The 27,836-nt window shown below is 46.4% G+C and overlaps 2 protein-coding genes and 1 long non-coding RNA gene across 9 annotated transcripts in view; 2 read left to right on the forward strand and 1 right to left on the reverse strand.

Moving 5' to 3' along the window:
- The window catches only part of RORC (RAR related orphan receptor C), a 33,201-nt gene extending 25,086 nt beyond the window's left edge, over positions 1 to 8,115 (forward strand). For 3 of the 4 annotated variants that reach the window (XM_078154849.1, XM_021005359.2, XM_021005348.2), the window contains 4 exons: positions 25 to 132; positions 337 to 447; positions 2,503 to 2,612; positions 4,808 to 8,115. In XM_078154849.1, the coding sequence (XP_078010975.1) occupies positions 25 to 132; positions 337 to 447; positions 2,503 to 2,612; positions 4,808 to 4,966 (488 nt within the window). In that variant the 3' untranslated portion in view covers positions 4,967 to 8,115. Of the gene's footprint in view, positions 1 to 24; positions 133 to 336; positions 448 to 2,426; positions 2,613 to 4,807 lie in introns of all 4 variants that reach the window. The other variant, XM_078154847.1, reaches the window with a different exon arrangement.
- Positions 8,116 to 8,206: 91 nt separating this feature from the next.
- Positions 8,207 to 12,946, forward strand: LINGO4 (leucine rich repeat and Ig domain containing 4). Of its 2 annotated transcripts, none has more exons than XM_021005284.2 (2): positions 8,207 to 10,021; positions 10,425 to 12,946. In XM_021005284.2, the coding sequence occupies exons 1-2, from the start codon at positions 9,996 to 9,998 to the stop codon at positions 12,277 to 12,279; spliced, it is 1,881 nt and encodes a 626-aa protein (XP_020860943.1). In that variant the 5' UTR covers positions 8,207 to 9,995; the 3' UTR covers positions 12,280 to 12,946. The 2 variants fall into 2 exon arrangements, with proteins under 2 accessions (XP_020860943.1, XP_020860950.1); XM_021005291.2 differs by having other exon boundaries at positions 10,485 to 12,946.
- On the reverse strand, positions 10,452 to 27,526 carry LOC110221123 (uncharacterized). Of its 3 annotated transcripts, none has more exons than XR_013486842.1 (4): positions 27,073 to 27,526; positions 26,657 to 26,853; positions 13,220 to 15,792; positions 10,452 to 12,162 (listed from the first exon to the last, which is right to left on the reverse strand). It is a non-coding gene; the product is annotated as an uncharacterized LOC110221123 (long non-coding RNA). The 3 variants fall into 3 exon arrangements; XR_013486843.1 differs by having other exon boundaries at positions 13,220 to 13,412; positions 15,700 to 26,853; XR_013486841.1 differs by having other exon boundaries at positions 13,220 to 26,853.
- Positions 27,527 to 27,836: the final 310 nt, after the last annotated feature.

The raw sequence follows: 27,836 nt of genomic DNA on the forward strand, positions 1-27,836 counted from the left end.
TCACCTCCCACTCCCTCCCCACAGGGGCTATGGAGGTGGTACTGGTGAGGATGTGCCGGGCCTACAATGCTGACAATCGCACAGTCTTCTTTGAGGGCAAATATGGAGGCGTGGACGTGTTCAGAGCCTTGGGTGAGGGCCAGTGAAGGGAACGTGAAAGTTCCTGGTTCCAACCCACTGTCAAACACAGTACACTCCTATTTCAAGACCAGCTACTTCCTTTCCCCCAGTCACCCCAAGGCAAGATTCTGGGTTGGGCCCTCAACAGCAAATGTCCCCCTCCTCTCAATTCAACAAACTCTCCTTTACTCTCCCCACACTTCCAATTTCTTTTAGGCTGCAGTGAACTCATTGGCTCCATCTTTGACTTCTCCCACTCCCTGTGTGCTCTGCATTTCTCTGAGGATGAGATCGCTCTCTACACTGCCCTTGTCCTCATCAATGCCAGTAAGTTGTGGCAGGGCTTTGAAGTGCCTAAGTGTGGGGGGGGGGCAGACAAGATGCTGGGATAAGAATGGAGCCTGATATTGGAATATATGGGCACAGCAGTACTTAATTGCTAAGAACCATTAACACAGAGAAGAAACTTGATGCCTCTAGAAAGCTGAGGCTTGGAGCAATCTACACTGTGCCTATCTACCCCAATAATTTTATTCTGAATTAAATGAACATCAGGAGGAGCCATTAGGAAGAAAAGAAGCTACAGAAGGGAAGCTTGGGAGACAGTACATAGAAATATGGCAGACCCAATGAAGGTTAGACCTTGAAATGATCTGTTGTGGTGTAATGGAAAGACCACTGGATTTGGACTCAAAAGGCCTGGGTTCAAATCCTAGTTCTGCCACCTATGTGGCCTTGGGCAAGTTGCTTTACCTATCTAGGCCTCAGTTTCTTCACTTGTAAAATAAGAATCTTGAACTAGATGATCTCTATGGTCCTTTCCAATTCTGAAAGCCTATGACCTTTAGCTGGTCCAAACCTCTCATAGTAGATGAAGAAACTGAGTGTCAAGGGAAAAGAGACAGTTCTAACCTCTTTGACTTGGGGACAGATAAAAGAGAGATAGAGTGAGCCTTCAGGTTAGTTTAAATTAACTGTTATGTGTATGAGTCTTGTTTGATTTCAAAGCTCTGGGTTGACCATTTTCTGAAAGGAAAGGTCCAGAAAAAGCACTGATGCCACAGCATACATGTGTTTATTGCCATGTACTCTTCTGAGTCTGAAGTTATCTAAGACAGGTTTGGTTCCCTTGGATAGAGCAATGGTTACAAGGGGGCAGATCAGATTCCGTATAATTTTGTTCCTAAATACATCCACATTTGTTATTTCAGTCCAAATGTGGGTATATTTAAAGATTGTGCCTTTAAAATAAGAGCACACACACATACACACATACACACACACACACACACACACACACACACACACACACACACACACACACCCTTAAGGAAACAACCCCAAATGATGGAACATCTTATTTTGGTAGTGAATCCCTAGGAATTAAGTTCTATCTTAATAAAGTATATGTATGCCCTTTGCCAGAGGTGGCGAGAGCCACCACCTCTTTATGGGGGCTGGAGAGTTGGGGGGGGCAGGAAGAAGGAGGGAGAGGTGGAAGAATAGGTGATAGGAGCTGAACTGAAGATTCCATTGGTATGGTGATCTCCCAGAGGAGGAAACTCCCTCTGCAATGGAGGCTATCACTTTCTCTTTAACTTATAGTCTTAGAAAGTTACCTAGAACAGAGGGGTCAGATGACAGTCAGTAGAGGCAGGTCTTGAACCCATGTCTTCCTGGCTCTAGAACCAGCTCTCAATCCACTGAAACATGTTGTATGTGTGAGAAGACTTTAAATCATGGTGCCTGATTTCATCTACCCCAAATCTAGAGTTATTTTTGGTTTTGCTTTTTTGCTGGTTCCAGATTCCTAAAAGTCCAAGATCAGCTGGGGAAGCATGGTCTAGAGGGTTAGATAGACACTGACATACATAAAATATAATGGGGTCTGGAGGTGTAAGGTGACCTAACTTCCTGGATACAGCATGTTGTCACATATTCCCCTTAGGCAGCATGTTCACCTTTTATGTCATCTTCAATTCTCCAAGGCTAACTTTGGTGTTCACTTGACCTGATTTTAATTGAATAAAAATATTTGGTGGTATCTTCCCTCTATCCCTCAGGACAATTCAAAACATGGGATGGGACGGGAAGCCCTGATAGTGGGGCTCCATAGATCAGGATTCTTAGCACATAGGACAATAGAGGTCATGGAATAAAGTGAACTGGGAATTGAGAGTATCTCAACTCTCAGTTTTTCCCAGTTTTCCTGCATCCCTTAAGCCAAGCTCAGTTACCAAAGCCATCCCCCTAACTAATCCTTTCCCTTTATGGGGACTCTCGGGCTCAGACTCATTTCTTTTCAGAGAGTAGGCACATTGGCTTACCTACCACAAGGGCTCCAATTCCCCATCCCCACTATGGCCTGGTTCCTCTGCCCAGACAGGCCATGGTTACAAGAGAAAAGGAAGGTGGAGCAGTTGCAGCACAGTTTGGAGCTGGCATTTCACCATCTTCTGTGCAAGACTCACCGCCAAGGCATCCTGGCTAAGGTAGGTGAGCTGCCTATGAGGAGGGAGATGGAGGGAGCACACGGGAGCCAGTACGCTTGTATGCTCCACTGAGCCCAGCTCTCAACCACCGGCCCCACTGCTACCAAAGAGCTAAGGACCCAGGGGAATGGCGGCTGGAGTGCATTCATTCCTAAAGAGCAAACAAGACCGTAGTAGTGGCTTCTGAGCCTCATGTGGGCCGTATCTCCAGGAAGGTCAAACAAAAATCTTAAGGGGAGGACGATTTGGGATCAGAAGATGTGGGGCTGATTGCTGGCGCTGCCACTTCTCAGCCATCACAGCATTGAGCAAATCTCTGGGGCCCAGTTTCCTTATCTATGAAGCAATGGGTTTGAACTAGACAATCTCTAAGATCTTTTTCAGCTCTAACATTCTGTGATTTTGAGGGACAGATAGGCTTTCTCAGTTCCTCCGCCTCTCTTAGATCCTTCCACATCTGCCTCCACACTTGTTCTTCTCTTATTCTGTCTCTGTCTCTCAGAGGTTGTGAATGGTCTGAACCAAACTGTCTGGAATGAAAGGTGATCAGGGTGAGGACAGGGAGATGCCGGAACATTTCCTCCCAGTGTCTGTATTCACACAGCTGCCACTGTGGCCTAGCTTCTAGAAAGGTTTGGTGATTGAAGAATAGGAGAATGGTTGTATTTGATAGGGCTACTCTACCTGAACACCCCAAAGCTGACCCTCGACCAAAGGACTTCTGGCTGCAATGTGTTTTCACATATTCCCCTTAGGCAGCACATTGACCTTTTATGTCATCTTCAATTCTCCAAGGCTAACTTTGGTGTTCACTTGACCTGATTTTAACTAAATAAAAATACTTGGTGGCGTCTTACCCCCATCCCCCAGGACAATTCAAAACATGGTATGGGAAAGGAAGCCCAGAAAGTAGGGCTCAGATCAAGGGGAAAGACAACTGAACCTAATCAGAAGGATTGGGTTCAAGTCCCTTGGTCTCTACTTACTGGCAATGAAGCTTTTGACAAATTCAGTATCTGCAAAGTAACAATAACTGCTATTTATATAACTTTTAAAGTTTAGAAAATGGGGCAGCTAGGTGGCACAGTGGATACAGCACTGGCCCTGAAGTCAGGAGGGCTTGAGTTCAAATCCGGCCTCAGGCCAAACACTTGACACTTATTAGCTGTGTGACCCTGGGCAAGTCACTTAACCTTAATTGCCTAAAAATAAAAAAATAAAAATTAAAGTTTAGAAAATTACTTTTATAGATAACGGGTAATCTCAAAGCTATTTACAACTCTTAAAAGTCCTATATAAACATGAGCTAATACCATTGAGGCAGGCTGGTACAAATGGAGAACTGGTCTTGGAATCAGACAACATCTGGTTTGGAATACTACTCCTGAGACTGACTCAGGATGTAACTATGGGTGGGTCGCTTCTCTGATCCTCCATTTCCTGAAAATAATATTTATGGTACCTAATTTGCCAGGTCATTATAAGGAACAAATTAGACAATTTGTCTGAAGTGTTTTACAAACCTTAAAAGCACTTTTTAAATGGTCAGTTATCTTATTTAATTGTCACAACCCTTCGAGGTCCATACAACAGGTATTATTAGCCTTCTGTTTTACAAATGAGGAAACTAGTTGGGAAGCAGTTAAAATGGATGTTGAATGAATTTGGAGGTGCCTTCCTGAATTTCTTCAATTCTATCTTTCTGTGTGTTGTCAAGGAGCTAGCCCTAGTTCTTTGGAGCAATTGATCCAGGTTAGGTTAAGGGGGATTCCAACTCCTCCTTGGAACCCATCCAAGGGGACGTTTACATTTAGCCCCCAGGGCTTTAATCTCACCATTTCCTAAACCTTCCTATGACTTAAGCTGCCATGCCTACTGAACTAGGTGGGTTCAAAGAATGTGGCTTGACTTGGTTCACTGAACTTGTCATACTGACTCCCCAGTTCCTATTTTCTTTGTTCTATCACTGTCATCATCATTGTCACCTCAAACATAGACATTTCTTCAGAAAAAATATCTCTTCTCTACCACCCTAATTCTCCCATGCCCTCTCTGTTCTAAAGGAGAATAATGAAGTTCAGAGATCTTGGATAACAGAAGCCAGCTAAGCCATTTGGCTTCAAGGAAGGGGTGGTCAGGACTGGAGATCTGGCCCTGATTTTCTTATCTCCCCTTTCGGTCCCACTTCTCTCCAGCTGCCACCCAAAGGGAAGCTTCGGAGCTTATGTAGCCAGCACGTGGAGGAGTTGCAATCCTTCCAGCACCTCCATCCTGTTGTTGTCCAAGCTGCCTTCCCTCCGCTCTACAAGGAACTCTTCAGTACAGAAACTGAGCCCCCCTGGAGTGCTATCTGATTGAGCTGAATGGCCAATTCCCCTCCCCACCACAGTCTCCTGTCCTAACCTCAAGCCCTCCACAGCTGTCTCCCCACTGCCCAACCATCATCTGCTTTCTCCAAGTCCTCCCACCCCCACCCCTTCCCATGGCCTCCAGAAGTGGCCTGGGGTAAGTTACCATTCAGGCCAAGTGATTGAATTCATTCCCTGAAGCAGGCTCACCCTTACTGACCAGTCTGGCAGTAGTATAGATGGCTAGAGGGAAGAGATGCTGGGATCTCACCAGCTACAACTTTATGAAGCTTCATTTTCCCCATCCCTCTAAGCTTCTTTGAGGCCTAAGGAGCAGATAGTGGATATGGGCAAGAGACGAATCAAGGCAGCAGAGAAACTCGGGGGGCCACACTGGACAAATTCCAATTCTTAGCTCTGAACCCAAGAGGGGGTTTTTGAAATACCTCATTTCATTTCCCAGAGGGCTGTGGCCAGGGAAGCTAGATCAAGTTCAAAGACAGTTCAAACCCAAAAGGAACTGTTCATTTTATACATCACCCAGAAGTTCATCTTTCCATCCTTTTCTTCCAGGTTTTGATAGAAAATGAACAGCCACATTTCTTCACTGCCTTTTCAGGGGGCTTAGGAGAAACTAAATGTGTTAATGGTGTGGGCAGGGGTGGAGAAGGGGAGGAGTAGAGATAGTAACTGCAAGAGTTCAGTGTGTAGGGGTGATGGGGAACAATACCAGGTTAACAAATATGAAGGGAAGATGAGAACAAAAGTCACATGCACTTTATACACAGGATACAGGAATTGATACAATCACAAGCCATATAAGTGTTCATATAAAGGAGAAACACTTAAAGATACATAAACAAGGTCCTATCCAAATCCGCAATCACACCCATATGGGGCTTCAGGAAGAAGTCCCTAGTACTTGGAGATCCCGGAAGAATGATGAGGCAGATCTTCCGAATTCCACTGTCCTTAAGAATTCCTGCTTTAGGTCTGGGATGCTGCCACCTCTCAGCATAGTGTCAGCAGCATTCGGCCATTGTACCTCATGGCATCAACATGAGTAAGAACAGCTGGGCACAGACCAAGGAGACAACCGAAGTTGATGACACCACCTCCATGTCCTCAAAGGATCCCCTCTGTCCCACCCGCCACACTTGCTCCTTGTTCTGGGGAGAAGATGACACAGTATCATACATTCTGCGAAATGTCAGTTCCAGGCTCACAGACTGGGTGGAGAGGGGAGAGGGGTTGAAGGTAGCCCTCAAATACCCCCCAAGACCTCTATCCTGCCCCTGGACTTTTTACACCCTTACAAATGATTACTGTCCTACCCTTTGGTGGTGTAGGGCAGTTGAAGGGAGTGATGAAAGCTGAAAATCTCATTACTTTTACTCTCTGGGGAAGGGTAACAAGGGAAAACGCAATTCTAGATTTGTGTCATTCTTTATAAGGTAATTTTAAAAGGTGATGGAGAGGGAGGCTAGAGAGAGCAGAAAACAACAGTTGCAGTGAGAAAATCAAAAATGTCTGCACTACCATTGGCCAAAGTTAAACAAGGTTACCCAGATGACCCGACTGATTTCATTCCTGCGCCAGAGAAAACCATCAGCACCACAATCGACTCTCACCGTGGTATGGTATGGTGATTTGGGCTCTGGTCTGAGAGTGAGGAAGACAGTTCAAATCCTGCTTCAGGCACTTGCTGTGTGAAATTACTGCAAGTCTGGGCCTCAGCTTCCATGTCTTTAAAATGAAGGGGTTGTATTTGCCCTTTTAACAGTAACTTTCTGCTCTAAAGCAATGGTCTTATGGGCCAATCTCCCCCTAGCTGTTTGGATGGAAACATTTCACAGAGGGGCCCAAAATGAAAGGGTTTCAGTTTCTTCATTTGTAAAATTTGAGGGTTGGACTAGATGATTTCTGACAAGTCAGCTCTAATATTCAATGTCTATAACCTTATAAGAGGATCATGTTTCCTCATCCATAAAATAAGATTAGACTACATGAGCTTTAAAGCCCCTTTCAGTTATGATAGCCTTTATTATAATCCTACAGGGGTATTCCTAAATGCCAGAGAGATCCTATTGAATGGGAAAGCTATCCTCCCCTAGCCCCGGTGCTCTCCTATAGGTTCTCTTGCTCCCTGGTTCTCTCTGCCCTGTATCAGTGGCTCCTGCTGCAGCCCTCCCCTAAGACTTTATTTATTTATTTTGCACCAACGGGTTTGCTGCAGACTCATTCTCACTTGGTTTGAAAAGAGAGAGAAGGGAAAAGAGAGAGAAATCCTTTCCAGTTCTCTCTACCTTGGTGGGAGCAGCAGAGACTGGCAGGCAAGCCTTAGGGAAAGTGGGTGTGCTAGAGAGGTCCAGGGGTCCAAAGGCACAGACTGGATGGGAGCACTGAACCCCAGACAGGATGCAGTGCCCAACTTGATGAAGCTCCCAGGATCTCCCTGGTAAGTGCCTCCTCCTCAGTCCCAATCCTATCCCCCATTCTTATCTTTAGGCAGCTTTCCTCATTTCCATTGCATTTTCAGAGTGTAGTAGACCAAGGGTGTCTGATAGATTTCCCAGCCCCCAAACCATCCTATTCTTTGGTTGCTGACGCATAGGATGGGCTTTGTCAGGAGGAGCCAAAGGGCATTTGGTGCCCTATGCCTATGGAAAAGAAATCCAAGCGCAGCTCTTTTCCCTTTTGGGGGGGAGGGGAAGGGATCCTTAGCCAAGCAATGGTGATTCTGACCTGATTGTGCCCGAAATCTACCTCTCTGTTTCATCATCTTCCCTACCCATATACTCTAATCTGGGTGGTTACAGGGTCCTTTTAGAGGGGACATGATAGTTTAGGCTGGCATCAAATGCGTCCTCAAGACTGCAGCATAGAGGTTGGGAAGGAGGAATCTCTTCAAACATGAGGAAGAGATGATCCTTTCTCCAAATGTTTTGATTGTCTCAATCTCTCTATGCTTTCTCTCCTTCACCCCTCCCCATTTCATCCATTGCAATTTAAGGAGGAAAAAGAAGTGGGACTGACACCTCTCCCTTCTCTCTTGCCAGCTGGCAGGAAGCCAGTAGAGCAGCCATGGAGATATCACGAGAAAAGTTTGCTCTTAGATACCCTATAAATAAATAAACCAAGGAAAGATCCTTCAATCCTTCTGTTCCTTGCCCACCCCTCTTCCCCGACCTGAGAATGAGGGTGGGAAGGGAAAGGGGACCTGCCTTATAAGGAGGAACAGCTCTACTGAGTAGAGCATAAGAAAGAATGAGCAGGAACTGCAGCATCAGGAATGATGCTACCCCTCAGGGTGAACTTCCTGGTGGTCGGGTGGAAAGCCGAGCCAGAGCAGGGGAGGCTCACTCAGCAGATCCTTCAATCTAGGGAAAAGCTCGATGAACAAACCTGGGAGCCGGGCTTGAGAACATTCACTTCAGCAGTCAGGTTAATTTCACTACTACCCAGCCAGCTCTGGAAATTGAAGATGCTCTGGCTTCCATTGTTTCCCTGCATCCCTCTCACTATAATGTCTTAAAATTTCATTACGCCTGAGTTTTAGCGCCTAGTGTAGCAGCTACCTTCTGCAGGAAAAACCAAGAAGTGACACTGTCTCTTCAGGCTCCCATTTTCCAATTGACAGAAAGGGCAAAACAGAGCTGACCTTGTCGGCTGCACCTTATAGCACCTGCACCCAAAAAAGGGGGCCAGGGCTGGAGAAGCCCTTGACTTGAAGCCCACCCCTACCGGTTCCTGGGGCTCAGTCACATTGGCCATTTTTTGCCCACTATCCAATGTTCTTCCTAGGGGTGGAAAGTTGAGAGAAGGGATAATTTCTTTTCTCTTCTTTCACCCCACCCTCACTTCTCCTGCTTGCTACCCCTGACTCTTACCTAATGGTCATTCATAGTTGCAGTTGTCTGGGTGATGTCTGGCCACCCAGTCCCCGAGGCCCTGCAGTGAGCCAGCTCTGCAGACTGCCTGTGGTTAGGATAGTGCCAATTCAAGCCTGACTCAATAGCCACTGTGCCAGCTGAGTGACCCAGCTTCTGAGGTCTCTCACTAGGCATTCTCCCTCCATTCCTATCTTTCCGTGTATCCTTTTATCTCTGCCTATGTCTGTCTGTCTGTCTGTCTGTCTCTCTCTCTCTCTCTCTCTCTCTCTTTCGGGAATCTAGAACAGAAGAGAGCAGGATGCCCCTAAGGCAGGATCAGACCGCCATTTAAAGGGCCTAAGAGCAGCAAAATTCTTGGACCATAATCTGAGCATTCCCTCTTTCTCATGCATATTAACATGACTACCCTTTATAAGGAAAAGGAGAGATGCTGTTGAGAATGTCTCTCTAAGCCTCCTATAGGGCATGCCTAGCTTCCAAATGATCCCCCTGAGTCCATCCCTTCTTGGGGGACGGCAGGTAGGGAAAGCCCTTTACCCCAGTTCTCAATACTGCAGTCCTCTACTCGGTGCCATGGTTAATGTGCAGATTGGCTGTCATCCATACAACTACTCCGGGGAAATTGGATCTCCCTAGCCCAGAGAGACAGATCTGGACCCTCAGCCAGGCCACAAGGAGCAGTGTGGAAGCCATGGGGAGAGCACCTGGATCCCAGCCCCTCCCACTGTGTGAGGGCGTCCCACCCTCAATAATAAAAATGCTTAGGATTTGTGAAGTAACTTCGGAAAATGCTTCCACAGCCACTATTCTATTTGGTTCTCACAGGCAGCTTGTGAAGTTAGCAAAGGAGGCTTTATTATATAAAGACATTTAGACAGGCTGTAACGTGAGCTGCTCCAAAGTCAAAAAGCTAGTAAACAGCAGGGCTGGAACAAGAAGCTAGCTCTTCTGACCCTTAGCTCTCCAAGGCTACAAAGCAGAGCAGGTACGGCTCCCCTGGAGCTCAATGAAACATTTTTCTCCATCCTAGGCTGATAAAGTCAGGACGTAAGGGCCTCTCTCCTCACAAGACAGGGAGCTCTGGGCCATGGACACACACCCCTGAGACTCAGGGAAACTATAGACGGAACTTCAAGCCATCCATGCTGCCTACCAGGCATGGCTCCAGGTAAGTAGAGAGGTAGAGGTAACTGGAGAAGGCAGCCACAAGAGATAAAGGACCGGAGGGGCCCAAACTGATAGAGATCCCACAGCATAAAGAGGACACTTTGCTACACCAGCCCTTGAACTCTTCCCCAACATTCTTCACCAAGACCAGACTTAGCACCCACCAGAAGCCATGGAACCAAGAGACACAGTGGGAACCTCAAGTCACAACCACTCTAGATAAAGGTTAGGGTGCAGAGGGGTGGGGAGAGGATGCCAGAGAGGACTCTGGGGTGTAGAGAGTCAAGCCTGAATTCTATAAGATCCTGTGCCCCACACGTTAGCAATGCCCAAACTGAAAACACCAGTCTCTCCTCCCTCCCACCTCTCAAAAATCCCCAAGGAAATCCTGTGTCTGTACCCAGAATGAAGGGAGGTCTGGTGCTGCCGCCTTCCAAAAAAGGACACATCATCATTTATTCCAGAAGCAAAGAAGGAATGGACATAGACATAGCTTCCCGTTGGGCCTCAGCCTCTTGGCTGCCCCTCTTCTTTTTGCTCCTTCTGGCTGGAAGGAGTGGCCGAGGCTGCCCAGCAGCATGTGACTGTGCCTCCCAACCCCAAGCAGTGATCTGTGCCAGCCGGCAGCTGGAGGCAGTACCCGGAGGGATCCCACCAGACGTCAAGCTCCTGGACTTGAGTAGAAACCGCCTATGGGGCCTCCAAAGAGGAATGCTCTCCCTCCTGGGACCACTGCTTGAGTTGGATCTGAGTCACAACCAGCTTTCCACTCTAGAACCTGGGGCCTTCCAGGGTCTGCGAAACCTCCTCACTCTGAGGCTTCGAGGTAACAGGCTCCGAATTGTGGCCCCTGGGATCTTCTCTGGCTTACCCTCCCTAACCCTACTGGATCTTAGCCTCAACCAGATAGTCCTCTTCCTGGATGGTGCCTTTGGAGAGCTGGGCAGTCTTCAGCAGTTGGAAGTGGGGGACAATCACCTGGTGTTTGTGGCACCAGGGGCCTTTGTGGGACTGGCAAAGCTAAGCACCCTTACCCTAGAACGATGCAACCTAAGCACTGTGCCTGGGCCTGCCCTGGCCCGACTCCCAGGGCTGACAGCGCTGAGGCTGCGCGAGTTGGACATTGGTCGGTTGCCTACTGGAGCCCTGAGAGGACTGGGGCAGTTACAGGAGCTAGAGATCCACCAGTGGCCAACTCTGAGGGTCCTGGAGCCTGGAAGCCTGGCTGGCCTCAATCTCAGCCATCTAGCCATCACACACTGCAACCTGAGCTCCGTTCCCTTCCAAGCCCTGGGCCATCTGAGCTTCCTCAGGGTCCTGGACTTGTCTCAGAACCCCATCTCAAGCATCCCAGCCCGCAAACTGAGTTTTTTGGTACGGCTCCAGGAGCTCCACCTCTCAGGGGCCCACCTAGCCTCTATTGCTGCCCATGCTTTCCATGGTTTGGCTGCCTTCTGCCTCCTGGACGTGGCCAACAATGCCCTTCAGACTCTGGAAGAAGCTGCCTTCCCCTCCCCCAGCAATCTGGTCACCCTGCGGCTGGCCGGCAACCCCCTGATCTGTGACTGCCGTCTGCTGTGGCTACTCCGGCTTCGCCACCACCTAGACTTTGGCAAATCCCCCCCAGCCTGTGCCAGTCCACTCCATGTCAGGGGAAAGAACCTACAGGACTTCTCAGACATCCTGCCCCCAGGACACTTCACTTGCAGAGCAGCCCTGATTCAGAGGTCCGGGCCACGGAGAGTCAGTGCAGAGGAGGGACAGCAGGCTGTCTTCTCCTGCTCTGGGGATGGAGACCCAGCTCCTACCATTTCATGGCGAGGGCCCCAGGGGACTTGTCTGGGAAGAACTGGACGAGTAAGAGTCCTCGAGGATGGGACCCTGGAGATCCGGTCAGTACAGCTTCGAGACAGGGGTGCTTATGTTTGTGTGCTCAGCAATGTAGCCGGGAGTGACTCGCTGAGCACCTGGTTAGAGGTGATCCAGATTGAGTCGCCAAACGGGACCCTTTCTGATACCAATGCCACCACTCTGGGAACCCCAGGACCCTTCTTCCTGGACAGCAGGGGCCTGGTTGTAGTGTTAGCTGTTGGCTTCCTCCCCTTCCTCACCTCTGTAACCCTCTGCTTTGGCCTCATTGCCCTATGGAGCAAAAGCAAGGGACGGGTCAAACATCACACAACCTTTGACTTTGTGCCTCCTCGGTCTTCAGGGGAGCGAGGTGCTGGGGGCAACCGAGTCACTGCCAAACTCTTCTGATCTCCTTTCCATCCCCCCTGAGAGCTCAGACAAGCCAGTTTTAGTTGGAAAAAAAAAGGCTAATCGGGCCAGTGCCTTACCCCAAAGGATGTTCTGGAGAATCAGGACCCAAGTGTCCCCAGCATGCCCCAACAATGCCTTCCTTGTGTCAGCTAACACTATCTCCTGAGCCTACCATCAGCCTCTCTCTACGAACATTTCCAATCTGGAAATGACAGCCAACTTCTACTGATTCTCCCCTTCCTCTGAGGGTTCTAGAGTGCTGGAGGTTTATGGGATGTCATCCTCTCTTGACAGTAGGGTACAAAGCTATCAGCCCTCACCTCCCACCAGAAGACAAGCAGGCAATAGACCCATTGCCTACCTTAATCACTAGCATCACATCTTTTCCTCACTTCATTCAACTGTCAAAACCAATCACCAAAGCCACTGACAGGGCCATTGCAGAGATGGGTCTCGGACGTTACCACTTGCTTCTCTGCCTCTTTTCCCCCCAGGTACAGACACCTCTCTTTTGCCCCTACCCTCACCCAAGAGCCCAGAGCTAGAAAGCGGACAGCTCTTCATGGTCTGTGGGATGGAGGGAAAGGAGGAAATGGGGAATGTCTGCCTGACAAAGGGAGACCATTAAACCTGCTGCCAAAAGGCTGGAATCAGTGAAAACTGAGAGGGATTTGGAGTTTTCTTTCCACCAATCCATTGCCTTCTGACCTTCCCTTCATGTCTATCAAAGCTGCCACTTTCCTCCTTTGCCTTCCCTCTCATCTATGAATTCATGAATCCTAACACTCCTCCACCCTTCTATGGCCGACATGTCCAGTCTGAGCAAATGAGAATCACTTCTCTGTTGAGAGCTCTCCAGGGAAGAAGTTACCCTGCTTCCCTCCCTACACATGTTTCTATCTCTGAACAGCCCAGGAAGTCTTTCCTGGAAACTAACCTAAGTCCATCCCATTGGAATCTTAGACCTTTTCTGCCTCTTGGTCCATTTTCCAAGGGACTAGGGAAGAAGAGGCCTTTCTCTTTTGGGAAGTCTTTTTTTCTAGAAAACACATGGCAGTCAGTCGCCTCCTCAGCCTTCTTTTAGCTGGACAACATGGCTCGTTTTATCTTCTTTCTTTGTCACACAAATCCTGGGGGAGAAGATAGAATATTTCAGAGAATTATTATATTCCAAACCCCCACCCACCTGCTATCTGAAGGGAATACAGGAGGCAGTCAGAGTCCAAGAGTCTTAAGGCAAAAGGGAAAGGGTCAGTAAGATTGGGGAGCAACAAGAGGGCTGGCTAACTCCCAAAATGGCAGACTTCCTGTTGCAGTTTTGTCTTGTTCTGACTTCAACACAGATAGAAGTGGAAGCTGTGACTGGGAACTTACCCTTCCAATCAAAGAGACCCCAGATGGGGAAGCTAGCAAGAGAAATGACTTGTTCTATAGAAATACCCCTACAGAAGGGAAATATGGAGACAGACAAAAAGATAATAGATAGATAGATAGATAGATAGATAGATAGATAGATAGATAGATAGACAGACAGACAGACAGATATATGATGGATGGATGGAGATAAAAAAGAGAGAGGAGAAAGAGGAGACCAAGAGAGATACTGAAAGAGACTATCAGAGACAGAAAGGCAAAAAGAGGTAGAAAATAGAAGAGATGTCAGCAGCCGAAAAGGAGGTAGCACAGGGAGAGGGGCAAGAAAAAGAAGAGATAGGGAGCAAGCCAGGAGGATTGAAATATAGAGTGGGTTCTTTTTCTAGCACCCACTATCAACAGTTCCTGCTCTTTTCCATCTGCACAAGCCTCACCTTGCCCCAACAAGGGAAAAAACTTCCCTACCTCACCATACACACCCACAAAGAGTCCAGACTCTTGCTGAAGCCTTTAACTAGACACAACTAGGCATCCACCCCCACCCCCAGTTGATTGAGAAGGCAGAAGTTGCTACTGGTGTTCAGGAGTCACCATCATTGCTGAACCTGGAATGGGAGATCCCAGAAGAAACAGCCCAGAGGCCATTTCTGTTCAGCATGCTGATAAGGAGGTTCGGAATCCAGCAGTTTGGAAATGAAGTAGAAAGCCAATGTGTCTCTGAAGCAGTGGGGGATGCCTTCGGAGACTTGGCCACCACCCAGCGACCCACCTCCAAATGCTGTGATATACTCTTCCTTGAGGTAGGCTGCCCTGTGCTCTCCCATACTTCCCAAGCCTCTCATCTCTCCTTTTTCTGAGGGCAGCCCTGGAAGCCTGGGACTCTTACATCCAGTTCACTCTAGCTGCAATGCAGAGAAGGGCAGAAACACCAGCTGCTCCAGGGGAATGTTATTTCAGAGAGTTCCTGTAGGTGGCAGGGATGGCCACACTGAGGTGGGAATATAGGCAAGGAAGGCTGGGAAAACCATGGAGAGGAAAGGCCACAAGTCCCCTCCATTGCATGAAATGTCATTTGAGGCATGAATGCAACGTCCCCAAGTCACTGGCTTTGCCAGAATTACTTTCAGCCTGGGGAAGAGGCTGTCTGGACCTTTGGAGTGCTTCCCAAATAGGATCCTGTGGAGGGTGGTTAGGTGCTACAACTCAGGATGAGTTCATAGGAGCAGAAGAAAGGGAGTGGGACTTCCTGAAAGCTGCAAGGACCCAAGCAAGCAGAGACTACAGGGTGGCAAGTACACCAAAAGAGGAGGAGAGGGCAGGAGCACTCCTGGTGTGCCCACACTGCCAGGTTTCATGCATGTAGGAATGCTGCTGTTTGAGGCTGTATGATGTACAGGAATTGATTGTAGGGCCCAGAAGGCATAAATTAGGTAATCAAACATCTTAATTGTGAAAATGAAGAAACTGAATCCCAGAAATAATTTGAAGTAATTTGACCAACATCACAAAGGAGCCAGAATTTGAACCAAGGTTCACTGACTTCAAATGCAGTGCTCTGTCCACATTGTCTCTCATATAGGTTGTCACAGTGCCTACGCTATGGATGAGGACACATATGGAGAAGTAAGTTGGTATACGTAGGGAGGAGAGTACATAAAAAAATATAGGCATATATGTTGTGCCTATCTGTGTTACAAAGGGGCATTAGGAACCACCTCAAATGGAGCATCTCCAAAGAATAAAGAAGTATTGAAACCCTAGTCTCACCTCATCCTACCCCGAGTTGGGACAGCGGGTAAAAAGGCCATTGTTACTACCTCCTCTGTGCTAGCTCCTTGGTGCCCCTCAAAATGGCCAAGTGTGTTGGCTTCTCTCCCCACAAACTCACCAAGGCTGAACTCATGAAGAGTAGCTCTTCGTGAGACCCACTCTCCTTGGCTTTGTTGAAGGCCAGAACCACTTACTGATTCTTACCTTCAATGGCTCTAAATCCTTCCATACCCAAGTGAATATTTCCCCTGGTCCCCTTCCCCTTTTCCTTACTCCATTCTGTACCCCTTCACACACACACTGTCTCCAATTGTAGTTGCCACTTTCTCCTTGTTCAGAAGCCATTGAGAGGAACACAGAGCAGATCTAGAAAGAAAAGAAGAGATCTCAGGGATCTGTATGCCAGGATTACAAAAGCAGTTCACCAGACAGACTCACTACAACTGATCTTTGGAGCTGGAAGGGGAGGGCAGGGATTTCCCAAAATGGCACCAACATGTCAAGTGTTCATAGACCTAGAGACAGATGACTATCTACTTCAATCCCCTTGGTTTACAAGTGAGGAAACTGGGGATCAGGGAGGTGAAGTTATTTGCTCAAGTCACACAGGTAGCAAAGCATCACAGGATATGTGAATGTAAGTTTTCTGCCTCGAGACTCAGTGCTCTTTTCACTGTAACACATCTGTTCGTTTTAGAAACAGAGTGAACCTGAGAGGTCGTTTAGTCTAGCTTCTTTATTTTAAAGAGGTTAAGATGTTAAAAGGTGGAAACTTATCAAAGATCACATATCAGCTCCCAAGAGTTTAACTCATTTTTATGCAGGTGACTCACACACAGTCCTGTCTCTGCCCTGACTTCCAGTCCCATATCACCAATCACCAATTGGATATTTCAAACTGGATGTTCTGGACACATCTCAAACTCAGCATGTCCCAAACCAGACGTCATCTCTGTCAGGGCCCCTGGCTTTGTCATCTCAGCATTATCCTCCACTTGCACTCCACCTCATCCCACTTATCCAACAGTTATCAAGTCTTGTCATTTCTTCGTCTAAGGCTTCCTCCTCTCACACAGCTACCTGCTCCTTTGGCTCAGACCCTCCTCTTTTCTCATCTGGGTCGTTGCAGCAGCTTCTTGGTGGGTATTACCTTGCCTTAAAAGGCTCTCACCACTGCACCCTCCACCCTGCTGCCAAAATGATTTTCCTTAAAGGTAGATGTGACCATGTCAAGCCCCCGTCCTCAACTCAATCAACTCCCATTGCCTCTGGGATAAAAACTCCTTTGTTTAGCTTTTAAAACTCTTCACAGTCTGGTCCCAAGCCATTTTTCCAGCCTCACTGAACATTACACTCTCTCCTGCACTCTGTGATCCTGATAAATTTGCCTTGTCTCTATTACTCACACATGCTCCTCCATTTCATTTTGATGCCTTTTACCCACCATTCCCATGCCCAGAATGTACACCCAAACCTTCAGCTCACTAAATCTGTCTTCCTTAAAGACTCAATTCAAGATCACCTTCCACATGAAGCCTTCCCTCTCCACTGCTAGTGCCATTCCTTTCAACTACCTTGCATATGACAACTTTGAATTTATTCTCTATATATTTATCCTATATAAATGTGCTTGTAGTCTTCATTAGAATGGAAGCTCTTTGTGAACAGGGATTGTTTCATTCTTTGTACTTGTGCCCTAGGGACCTCAAACAGTTCCTGTCTCATAGTAAGTACTTAATAAAAAGTGTGTTCATTGATTGATCATCAGTGCTAGATAGTACTAGAACTCAAATCTCCTGACTCTGAGTCCTGTGCTCTTTCCATTACACGCACTGCCTTCGGGTAAAAGAGATTTGGATCAGCTCCTTTCACTTAGACAGAGCCCTCCTCCCCCCATCTCCTCTCCAGGCTAAAGAGATGGGGTTCTCTTCTAAACTCAGATATCTCTAAGAACAATGACGTTCACCTTCTCCTTGACCATTCCAGAATCACCGCCATCTTGAGCATGGCAAGACCCTCCCAAAGTCTGACATTCAACCCTATTGATGTTGATGCCACTTTATTTGACATCTCATTCCTTTTTTTTTTTTTGTGAGGCAATTGGGGTTACACAGCTAGTAAGTGTCAAGTGTCTGAGGCCGGATTTGAACTCAGGTCCCCCTGACTCCAGGGCTGGTGCTCTATCCACTGCCCCACCTGGCTGCCCCTACATTCTTATACCTGTAAGGGACGTGAGGGCAGGGCAGAGATTGGTTTTGTTTTTAATATGTACCCCCAACACCAAAGTCAGAAGGAGGCTGGGGATATAAAGCGGCTCTTACCCCTAAATTAATTTGGGAACAGAAAAGAAAGATGTGAATGGGGCATGATGTATTAAAACTGTGCTGGATTTAGAGTCCGGACAGCTGAGTCTAGATTCAGCTCTGCCACATAACACCTTTAGGCCACCCAGGTATGCAATCTGCATGGTATCTTCTACTCACTCACCTTGTATATCCAATCAGTTTCCAATCTTGTCATTTCTACCTCCACAAAAATCTCTCACATCTGACACCTTCTCCCCATTCTCACAACCACCACCTGAGCTGAGGCCCTTATCACCTCTCACCTGGACCACTCCAAAGGCCTTCTAGGTGACCTCCCAGCCTCAACTCTCCCCACTCCCACCCAGCGGCCAACGGGAGCTTCCTAAAGCACAGGTCGGCCATGTCGCTCCTCTTCTCAGTAAAACCCAGTAGCTTCCTGTTACCTCTAGGATCAAACAAATTCTTCTTTAGCATTTAAAGCTTGGCTCTTTCTAACCTTCCAGTCTTCCTGCACCTTATAGCCCTTCACACACTCCACGGTCTAGCTACACGAGCCTGCTTGCTCTCCCTCACACATAACCTTCCATTCCTATCCTCCGTGCCTCGGCATTGGCTGTCTCCCACGCCTGAAACACTCGGGCTCCTCCCCTCTGCCTCTTAGGATCCCTGCTGTCCTTCGGACTCAGTTCAAATCCCACCTTCTGCAGGAAGGCTTTCCACTTGCTTGTTCCTTCCCTTCCGTCTATTCTGTATGTATCACATATGTACCTATTTATGGACAAGTTGTATCCCCCATCAGCATGTCAGCTCCTTACTGTCAGAGACTGGTTTTGCTTTTTCTTTGCGTCCTCAGCACCTAGCACAGTGCCTGGTACTTACTAGATGCTTAATAAATGCTTGTTGATTCATTGATTGATTGTGACCATGGGAAAGTAACTTAACCTCCTTGAATCTCACTTTCCCCAATTGTAACTGTGGCTAGATGACCTGTAAAGTCCCTTCTTGCTCTAAATTTATGATATTATGACCTATCAAGGAGGCAAGTCTTTACCAATAAGGGTGAAAGTCTAGGCTACATAGGCCCTGACCAAAAAAAATACTGCTTCCTTCCTCCTGTGCATCATTCCACATCTGCCCCCAAGTCCCCAGAAAAGGAAGGGTGAGAACCCTGGAAATTCCAGGGAACTGCAGCAGTCAAGATGGCACAGCAGCTCAAGGGCCTAAGGACCAGAGTCCCTACTCTTGGCGCTGAGAGGCCACAGAGAGCCCTGAAGATCCAGTACTCCGGACTCCGGAGATCCTTGGGGGGAGCCTCCCCCCAAGAGGCAGAGGTCATCATAGGAACCCAGGTGACCTAGAGTGAGGCCACGCAGGACCAACCACCCCAACCCAGAGCTTAGCTGGGGGCAAAGGCTGGCCTTAACAAATGCTTGTTCCCTGCCTTCTTCAATGTAAAGCCTCACTTCAGGAACTGAGGAGAGATAAGTAAATAAAATAAAACACTGACCCATAAAAAAATGACTAGAGATGTAGAGATCCTCCAAAAGAAGGATCAAGTACCTCCGTTACAACGGCAAAAGCAATTCCTTTTTAAAGGGGAAAAAAGGAATTTTGCACAAGAACTATATGAATATCTAGGGAAAATGAAGCAAGAGATAAAAATGAAATAAAAGCTCTGGAGGAAATAATTAGAATAAATAGCTTAGAAAAGAAATATCTTGCCCACGTGACATTATTCCTAAAATAAAATACCTCAAACAGAAATCAGTGAATCTGGAAGACAGGAAGAAATATGAAAACAAAATCAAAAGACTGAAAAAATTAGAAGAAAATGTAAGACATCTGATATCAGAACAAGTGATATTAAAGACAGTTTAGGGAGAGATAATTGGACTATGTGAAAACTATAATTTTAAAAACCTGGATATTACATTTTAAGAAATCATAAATGAAATTCGCTCATATCTATTATAATCAGAGAGCAAAGTGAAGACAGAATATATCAATCACTTTCTGAAAGGAACCCCCCCCATGCAAAGTCCAAGGAATGTCATAGCCAAAATCGAAAATTCATACATCAAAACAAAAGTACTGTAGCATAAAAAAAAATAATAACCCAACAGTTTAAGTGTCAAGAAACAACAGGACCACATAAGATCTGGCAGATTCTACTATACTTAGAGGAAATCTTGAAAAACAATATTCCAAAACACCTAGGCTTACAACCAAGAATACTTAACCCTCCAAAGCTGAGTATAATCCTATAGGAGGAAAACATGGAGGAATGGAAGAGAGTATTTCTAATGAAAAGACAGAGCTGCATGGATGCTATGAAATAAAAACGCGAGAAAAACCTAGGAAGGTACTTTTATTTGAGCAATTGGAAAGGGCACTATGGTGATATATAATTCAAATAACGGGAAAAGAAAAAAGTGTCCCTTCAGAACCTGAATGTCTTCAAAAAGTATTGAAGGAGTAAAATGTGAAAAACAGAGGATCCAAGTAGGGGAGGATTGGTTCTGGTCTGAAGATTTTAAGAGGGCAAAAAAGAAGGGAGGACAAAAGGAATATATTGGTGCAAAAAGAATGAAGAATTGGTGGAACTAGCTATTTCTCATAATTAGGGTACACGAAAAGAGTATACCAATATGGAAGGAGTAGGAGAATGGTCAGTAGATGAATGTCACTCTTACCTGGAACAGAAAAAGGAGCACTGACAGTATAGTGTAGAAATATAACAAGCTTAGCATGTTGAGGTATCAAGAGGGAAGATAATATCAGGGAGGGAAGAGTTGAAAGATAGACAATCTTCCTAATCCTGAATTGGGAGTTAAAAAGAAAAAAGAACTAGAATGTAGGAGGGTGCCCATCAATTAGGAATGGCTGAACAAACTGTGATATATGAATGTAATGGAATATTATTGTACTGTAAGAAATGATAAAAGAGACAATTTCAAAGAATCCTGGGTTGTATGAACTGAGGCAGAGTGAAATAAGCAGAACCAAGAGACCAGTTTATATGAGGACAACAGCAATGCAAAGAAAAAGAATTCTGAAAGATTTAAGAACTCTAATCAATGCAATAACCAACCATCTATCCAGGACCTATGATGAAGCACCTCCTCGCTGAGGGGTAGGATTCAAGACATAAAACAGACATATTTTCTTTGGACATGGCCACTGTGTGGCTTATTAGTTCCAAGGGGTTTTTTTTCTCATTTTTTTTCTCTCTCTTTTTTTTATTTTTATTTGCCAGGAGTTGGGGGGGCAGGGAGGGGGACGTTGGGAGGGGAGAGGGTATCAATAGTGACACCAAAAAAAAAAAGAGGAGCATTGAAGAGTTTTTTAAAATGTACAAGCGAGAATAGAAGGAAGTACAGAGAAGAAAGGATTTTTTTTTTAAATGTCACATGTGGGATTTATTATCTACAGAGTAAGCAAAGATTAGGTCCTTCCACCAGGTGGTGCCTATCACAATCTGGATGCATCAGAAGTGAATCAATCAAAGAATCAAGCAATAGACATTTATTGAGTCCTGACTACATGCCAGGTGCTGTGCAAAGAATGAAAAAATCCCCACTCTCAATGAATTTATGCTCTAACATAGGAGATGACAAACACATAGATGTGTATATAGACTAAACATAAAGAAAATAAATACAAGGTAATTAAATACAAGGAAGGGAGAAAAAGCACTAACAGCAGGGGAGAGAGAGGAAGGAAAGGCTTCATGTAGGTTGAAGGCCCTTAACCCAAGGAAACCTGTAGCCTCGAACCACATGTGGTCCCCCACCCCTGCAACCTGTTACCTTAACCTCAGGTCTGTGAACTCATTTTTGAAATAAGGTTTTGATAACTGTATTTCAATATAATTGGTTTCCTTTGCAATCTTGTATATTTTATGCATTAAAAACATGATTCTGAGGAGAACATGGGCTTCACCAGAATGCTGAAAAGGATCTGTGACACAAAACACGTGAAGAAGCCCTGACATAGAAAGTGGTGCTAGAACTGTGTCTGAAGGGAAGAATTCTCTGAGACAAAGATGAGGAAATGCACTATAGGAATAGGGATCGCCTAGTGCAAAGGCACAGTGATGGGAGAAACCTTATAATCTGAGGATGGAGAGCAAGCCACTTTGGCTGGACTGCAGAGTGGAACAGAGGGATTAGTGCATGACAGGGCTGGTGAGACTTTATGAGGAAGCTTAAAATCTCAATGGAGGAGTTGACAGTTGGTTCTAAAGGCAATAGGGAGCCACTAGAGTGGAAGAGTGATTCAGTCACATCTATACTCATGACAAGTCACTGTAGAGGGGAGAAACCTGAGATGGACTGACCAGTTAGGAGGCCATTGCAATAATACAGGTGAGAGATGGGAAAGACCTGAACCAAGGTGATGGTTGGTTGAGTAGAGAGAAAAGATCAGCTTTGAAATACTTGGCAATGGATTAGGTATGTGAGGTGAGGGAGAATGAAGAGTTGGAGATAACACCAAGGTTACAAACCGAGGCAACTGGTAGTATGGGGGACTCTACAGTAATAGAGAAGTCTGGAAGAGGAGTGGGTTTGGGGGGAGAGATAAGTTATGTTTGCTGAGGTTTTGCCAGGGATATCCCATTTCAAATGTCTAATAGACAGTCTCATGCATCCCAGCTTCCAAAGGGCTCCTCCTTCTAATTAGCCCCAAAGAGATGAAGGTATGATCACCAGTGAGCAGTTCAACAGTCTAAATGTTCCAAGGTTGGGCTGACCTAACACTGAAAACTACTATTAGGGCTGACCTCAATATTCCTGGCCTTATTGGGAGTCCTGCTTTCATGGTCTATGAAAACCATAAAATCACCAAATCTCAGCATTGGAAAGGATTGTAAAGGTCTTCTAGTCCAACCTGAACAAGCCCTCTGATTGAAGACCTCAAGTGAGGGGGAACTGCTACCTCCCAAGGCAGCCAACACCACCTTTGCTTTGATGATTGGGAATTGTTTTCCATGCATCAAGCCAAATGTTTTCTCTCTACAACTTCCACTCATCCATGGTTCCTGGATCCTCATTCTGAGGTCAAGAAAAAAAAAAAGTTGAATTCCTCTTTCCACATGACAGTCCTTGAAATACTATATCTTATTTCCTCTAAGTTTTCTCTTTTCCAGGATAAACATTTCCTGTTCCTTCAATTGATCCTGACTGGGCATGGTCTTGAAGCCCTTTACCATCCCAGATCAATTTTCTCTGGACACTCTCCAGTTATTAAAGTCCCTCCTAAAATTTAGCACCCAGAACTAAACATGACAGTCCGGACGTGATCTGACCAGAGGCCAGCCACAGACACAACAGCAGGACTATCACTTCTCCAGTCCTGGACACTGTGTCTCTCTAAATGCAACCTAAGATCACATTGGCTTTTTTGATGGCTGCAGCACAAAACCCTATTCCCTTCCCATACCATGTTTTCTTTCTACTACCTATATCTAAAGTGCCATGCTTGTCTAAGTCAATTGTAGCTGGACTGTAATTTTTCCTGTGGCTGGAACCCCAAAAACCCAAAGTGCCCTTGCATCAGGGCTATGTGGTTAGAAAGCATGGTCTTATCCCAGGAAATGGTGGGCTAGAATGGGAATATGGGGAAAATTCTAAAGAGCAGAGAAATATCTGTTCCTGGTTCCCCACTCCCCAAGGGTCTCTCGGCCCGGATGCCCCCTGTAGACCCAAAGGCCTCCCTCTGTCCCTATTTGCCTCCAAAGCCTAGAATCAGAGGAAAGAGCTATAAATGAGGCACATATATAGTCGGGTCTCTTACCTAAGAGACAACCCCTACCTCTCTTTGCCCTCACCACATAAGATCTTCCACTGGTGGGGGGAAGGGAGGAAGGGAAGGAGTTTTATAAGATATTAGGGAGTCAGGTTTGGAACATTGTGGTAGTATGAGGGGGGACAGTCAGTCCTATGTGAAAGGTTCAGGCCAAGTCAGAATCATTTATTTTATTCCCCATGTCATAATGTAGGAGTTGGAGAGGGCCAATGTTAAGTTGTTCTTCCCCTTATTCTGCCTAGTTTTCCCTATTCCCCAACTGACGACAACCCCAGCAACAGTGAAGTTAATATCAGATGCTTCAGAAAAAAAGTTCAAGTGGAACCCAGTGTGTATTCCTATGTACTCTGCTCACTGAGCTCCTATCAGGCCATCTATGCATGAGTCAAAGATATGTCTTCTAAGTGGCCCATGTTCTGGACAGCTCCTCTAAGACATTGCATAAAAGAAGGATGCTATCACAGAGTCATAGAATCTCAGAGTTAAAGGTACCTCAGAAGCTCCCCAGAACCCCTTTTCCCACAGAGGATCATAGAAACTGAGAGCTAACAAAGACTGGAGGTATCATCTAGTCCAGGCCTGCACAATCTGCAGTCCACGGGCTGCTAGCCACATGCCAAAGGATTTCAGGCCAAAGGCTGTGTAGGCCTGATCTAGCCCAAGATCAAGCTCCTCCCCCCTCCCCCACCATTTTACAGATGAAACAGTTGAGGCCCAAAGTGGCACAGGGACTGCCATGATCAGGTGGAAAGTAGCAAAACTTGGTCATATACCAAAGTGTTCTAACTCCAAAAGCAATATTCTTTACACCCCACTACATTCAGTATTAGTAAATAATCGGTCATCCCACCCAGTCAACATTTATAGTCTAACTTAGGTAGCACCTGGCTGAAGTCACCTTCTGAAAGTTACAGGTGCCAGGGATTTTCCCCTTCAGAAGCTGGAAGGGGGAGGCAGAAAGACTCAGATATTTTAAACTGTAACTGTAAAGATTTTGAAAGCTCCTCACCCTATGTAAAATGAGACATTTTTCTGGACATAGCTAATGCAGGAATTTGTTTTGCTTGACTATACATGTTTGTTACAAGGGTTTTCTTTTTCTTTCTTTTCTTTTTTCCAATGGGGAGGAGGAGGGAGAGAGAGAAAATAGACTTTTGCTCATCGAAAAAGTAAATTTAAGTTAAAAAAAAAACACATCATGACTCTAGAATAGAGGCGCCCTTAGGATTACAACAGTGTTTTGTAACTTACCTCTCTCTCCCTTGTTCTGTCTATGGGGACTGACTCAGGTGCTCACGAGTTGGAGCAGTTATTAAGTGCTAACTCTGTGCCAGGCATTGTGTTAGCCATTGGAAACCAAAAGAAAGGCAAAAGTAGTCCTTGTCCTGAAGCAACTCACATTCTAATGGGTGAGACAGCATGTATAAGTACGTACATACAAGATATATACAGAATAGATGAGAAGTCATCTCAGCAGGGAAGGCACTAACAGCTAGCAGGACCAGGAAAGGCCTCTTGCAGAACATGGAATTTGAGCTGAGTCATTAAGGAAGCTAAGAGAAAGAGAGAGAGAGATGAGAGAGGAGAGTGGTCCAGGCGTGGGAGTACCTGGTCATGGAGATGAGGAAAGTGTAGGTAGCTAGATCACAGAGTGTGTAAAGGGGTCTAACATGTAAGAAGACTGGAAAAGTAGGAAAGGGCAATCGTATGAAGAGGTTTAAATATCAAACAGAGGCCGTTAGGTTTGATTGTGGAGCAATTAGTGAGCCACAGGATTTAATTGGATGGGGGGGGGTAAAAGGGAAATACCGTCAGACCTATGCTTTAGGCAAATCCCTTTGGCAAATGACTTGAGGATGGATTGGCATGGGGAGAGAATAAGGGCACGTGGTTATTATAATAATTTATTATAATTAAATAATTATAATTGGTTATTATAATAGTACAGGAGAGGGAATGAGGGCCTGAACTTGGGAGGGGGGGGTATATAAATGGAGAGAAGGGGATGTATATGAAAGATGTCATAAAGATAGAAATTAGGACGCTAAGGAACAGATTGATGTGTGGAGAGAGTGAAAGGGAGGAGCTGAGAAAAAACTGAGTCTTTGAGCCTGTGGGAAGACGGCAGTGCTTTTGACAGTAATAGGAACATTCAAAGGAGGGGAGGGTTTAGAGGGGAATGATCATGAGTTCTGTTTTGAACATGTCGACTTTGGAAGAATAATAATGATGGTTAGCATTTATGTAGCACTTTAAGGTTTACCAATCCTTTTACATATGCTATCTCATTTTATTTTCACAATGACCTCTATTACCAACCCCATTTTATAGATGAGGAAAATGAGAATGAGTGAGGTTAAGTAACTTATTCAGGGTCACACAGCTAGAAAATGAGGAAGGCTTTAAACTCAATTTTTTTTTTACAATAAACCCAACTCTCTACTGCACCATCAAATTGCCTCTTGATGCCCTATTGTAATCCAGTTCTAGACGTCCAAAAGTCAAGTAACCAAGCATTTATTAAGCCCCTGTTACATGCCAGACACTGTAAGAAGCACTGGAGATACAAAGAAAAGCAAAAATAGTTCCTGCTCTCGTCTAATAGTGAAGGCAAGGAGAAAACACCTATGTACAAACAAGATAGGCAAAAGATAAATTGGAGATAATCTCAGAGGGGAAAGCACTAGCATTACGTGGGACTGGAAGAGGTTTCCTATAGAAAGTGAGATTTTAGTCGTGACTTGAAGGAACAAGTCAAGGAAGCCAGAATTTGGAGATAAGGAAAGGAGAGCATTCCAGGCTCAGGGGGAAGCCATATGATAGTGTAGCATGGAGCTGACTGACACACCAAGGGGTAGGGATGGAGTTGACTTCCGAAGACTGAGCAAATCTTAGGTTAAGCCCAACACTTTCCTTGTTTCCAGCTGCGGCTACCAGCCTTCAAAAAATGCCCCCGAGGCATGGAAATAAGGAAAAATGGGTGAGGCTGGGCAAGTGGCCAGGGCTGGGGCAGGACCACCTTTTCCCGAGAGGCGGTGATAATGCTCAACCCTTCAGAAAGCTCCAGGTTACTGATGAGGAGCAAAAGGAATCTAGTTATCCAGAGCAAATCCAACCTTCTCCCCATCAACTTCACAAGGCGGTCTCGATCACTCAGTGTTCTCCGCTCTTGTGGAGCTCTCCAAAGGTCATCTCATTCCCCCAAACCAGCTGGAGCTGGTCAGGAAGATGTGGGTTGAAATCCTGTTTTAGGCACTACCTGGCAGTGTGAGTCTGGGCAAGTCGCTTGATCTCTGAGACTCACTTTCCTTATCTGTAAAAGGGGCGAGAGGATAATAATTGCAGGGTTATTATGAAGTTCGAATGAAACGGAGCGATGGAGAGTGCTTCGCAGACCTCCAAGTCGCTAGGTAAGCTTCAGCTGTCATGAGATGTTCCCTCCCCCCCACCCCCACGGAAGAAGGAAAGCACGCCTTCTCTCGCCCCCAATCCCAGCCCCGCACCCCTCACTTCCCCTTACCAAGCCTCCCACCTCTCAGTAAGGGTCAGGATCCTTTCCGAGGTCTGATCTCCATCCTTCCTGCCGTTTCATTCAACCCGCCTGCTTTCTTCCTCGGCCAAGGTGGAGGGACCCCAGTTTTTAGGTTTGCTCCCGCCTCTGCACGTGCTCCCCCACTCTGCCTCAGCGTCCCGAGGCTCCCAGACTGTTGTCACAACGTGGAGACCCTGTCACTACAACAAGGGCTCTGACCACGACGTGTCTCTTCCGCGACCCATCGCAACTGTTCCCTGGCTAGGTGACAAGACACGACATGGGCAATGTGCAGAGGACGCCCCAATCGCGACACCCCATCGCAACACCCTATCGCGACACGGCTGGGGACTTGTTCCACCCCCTTCCAGCCAAACTCCTACGAGTAGCCTTCCAGGCTAGCGGGGGACGCCGGGTTTTCTGCCAAAACCGAAGCGGCAGAGGTCTCGTTCAGTGATTGGCCAAACGCAGCGCGGCTCGAGCTCCTCGAAGCCTCCGATTGGCTGTTTAATTCTCAGGCAGGTCCCGGTTCAACGGATGAAAGGGCTGTCCCTCTCTAGCTTGAGGCTCCTATTGGCAGTCGCGGAGGACCGACTTTGAAACTCATCCCCGTTATTGGGCACTCGCACGCGGCAGGTACGTCGTTCTCGCGGGGTGATTGGCTTGGGAAGAAAGTGGGGGAGGTGGGGGGGCGATGGAAGCGGATCCGCCGGAGAGGACAGTGACGGAGGATTGGCTGGTGTGGGTCACGTGGGAGGCCGCTG

The sequence above is a fragment of the Phascolarctos cinereus genome, unplaced genomic scaffold (genome assembly GCF_003287225.1).
Source record: "Phascolarctos cinereus isolate Bilbo 61053 unplaced genomic scaffold, phaCin_HiC Scaffold_5;HRSCAF=322, whole genome shotgun sequence".
Classification (NCBI taxonomy): Eukaryota; Metazoa; Chordata; class Mammalia; order Diprotodontia; family Phascolarctidae; genus Phascolarctos; species Phascolarctos cinereus.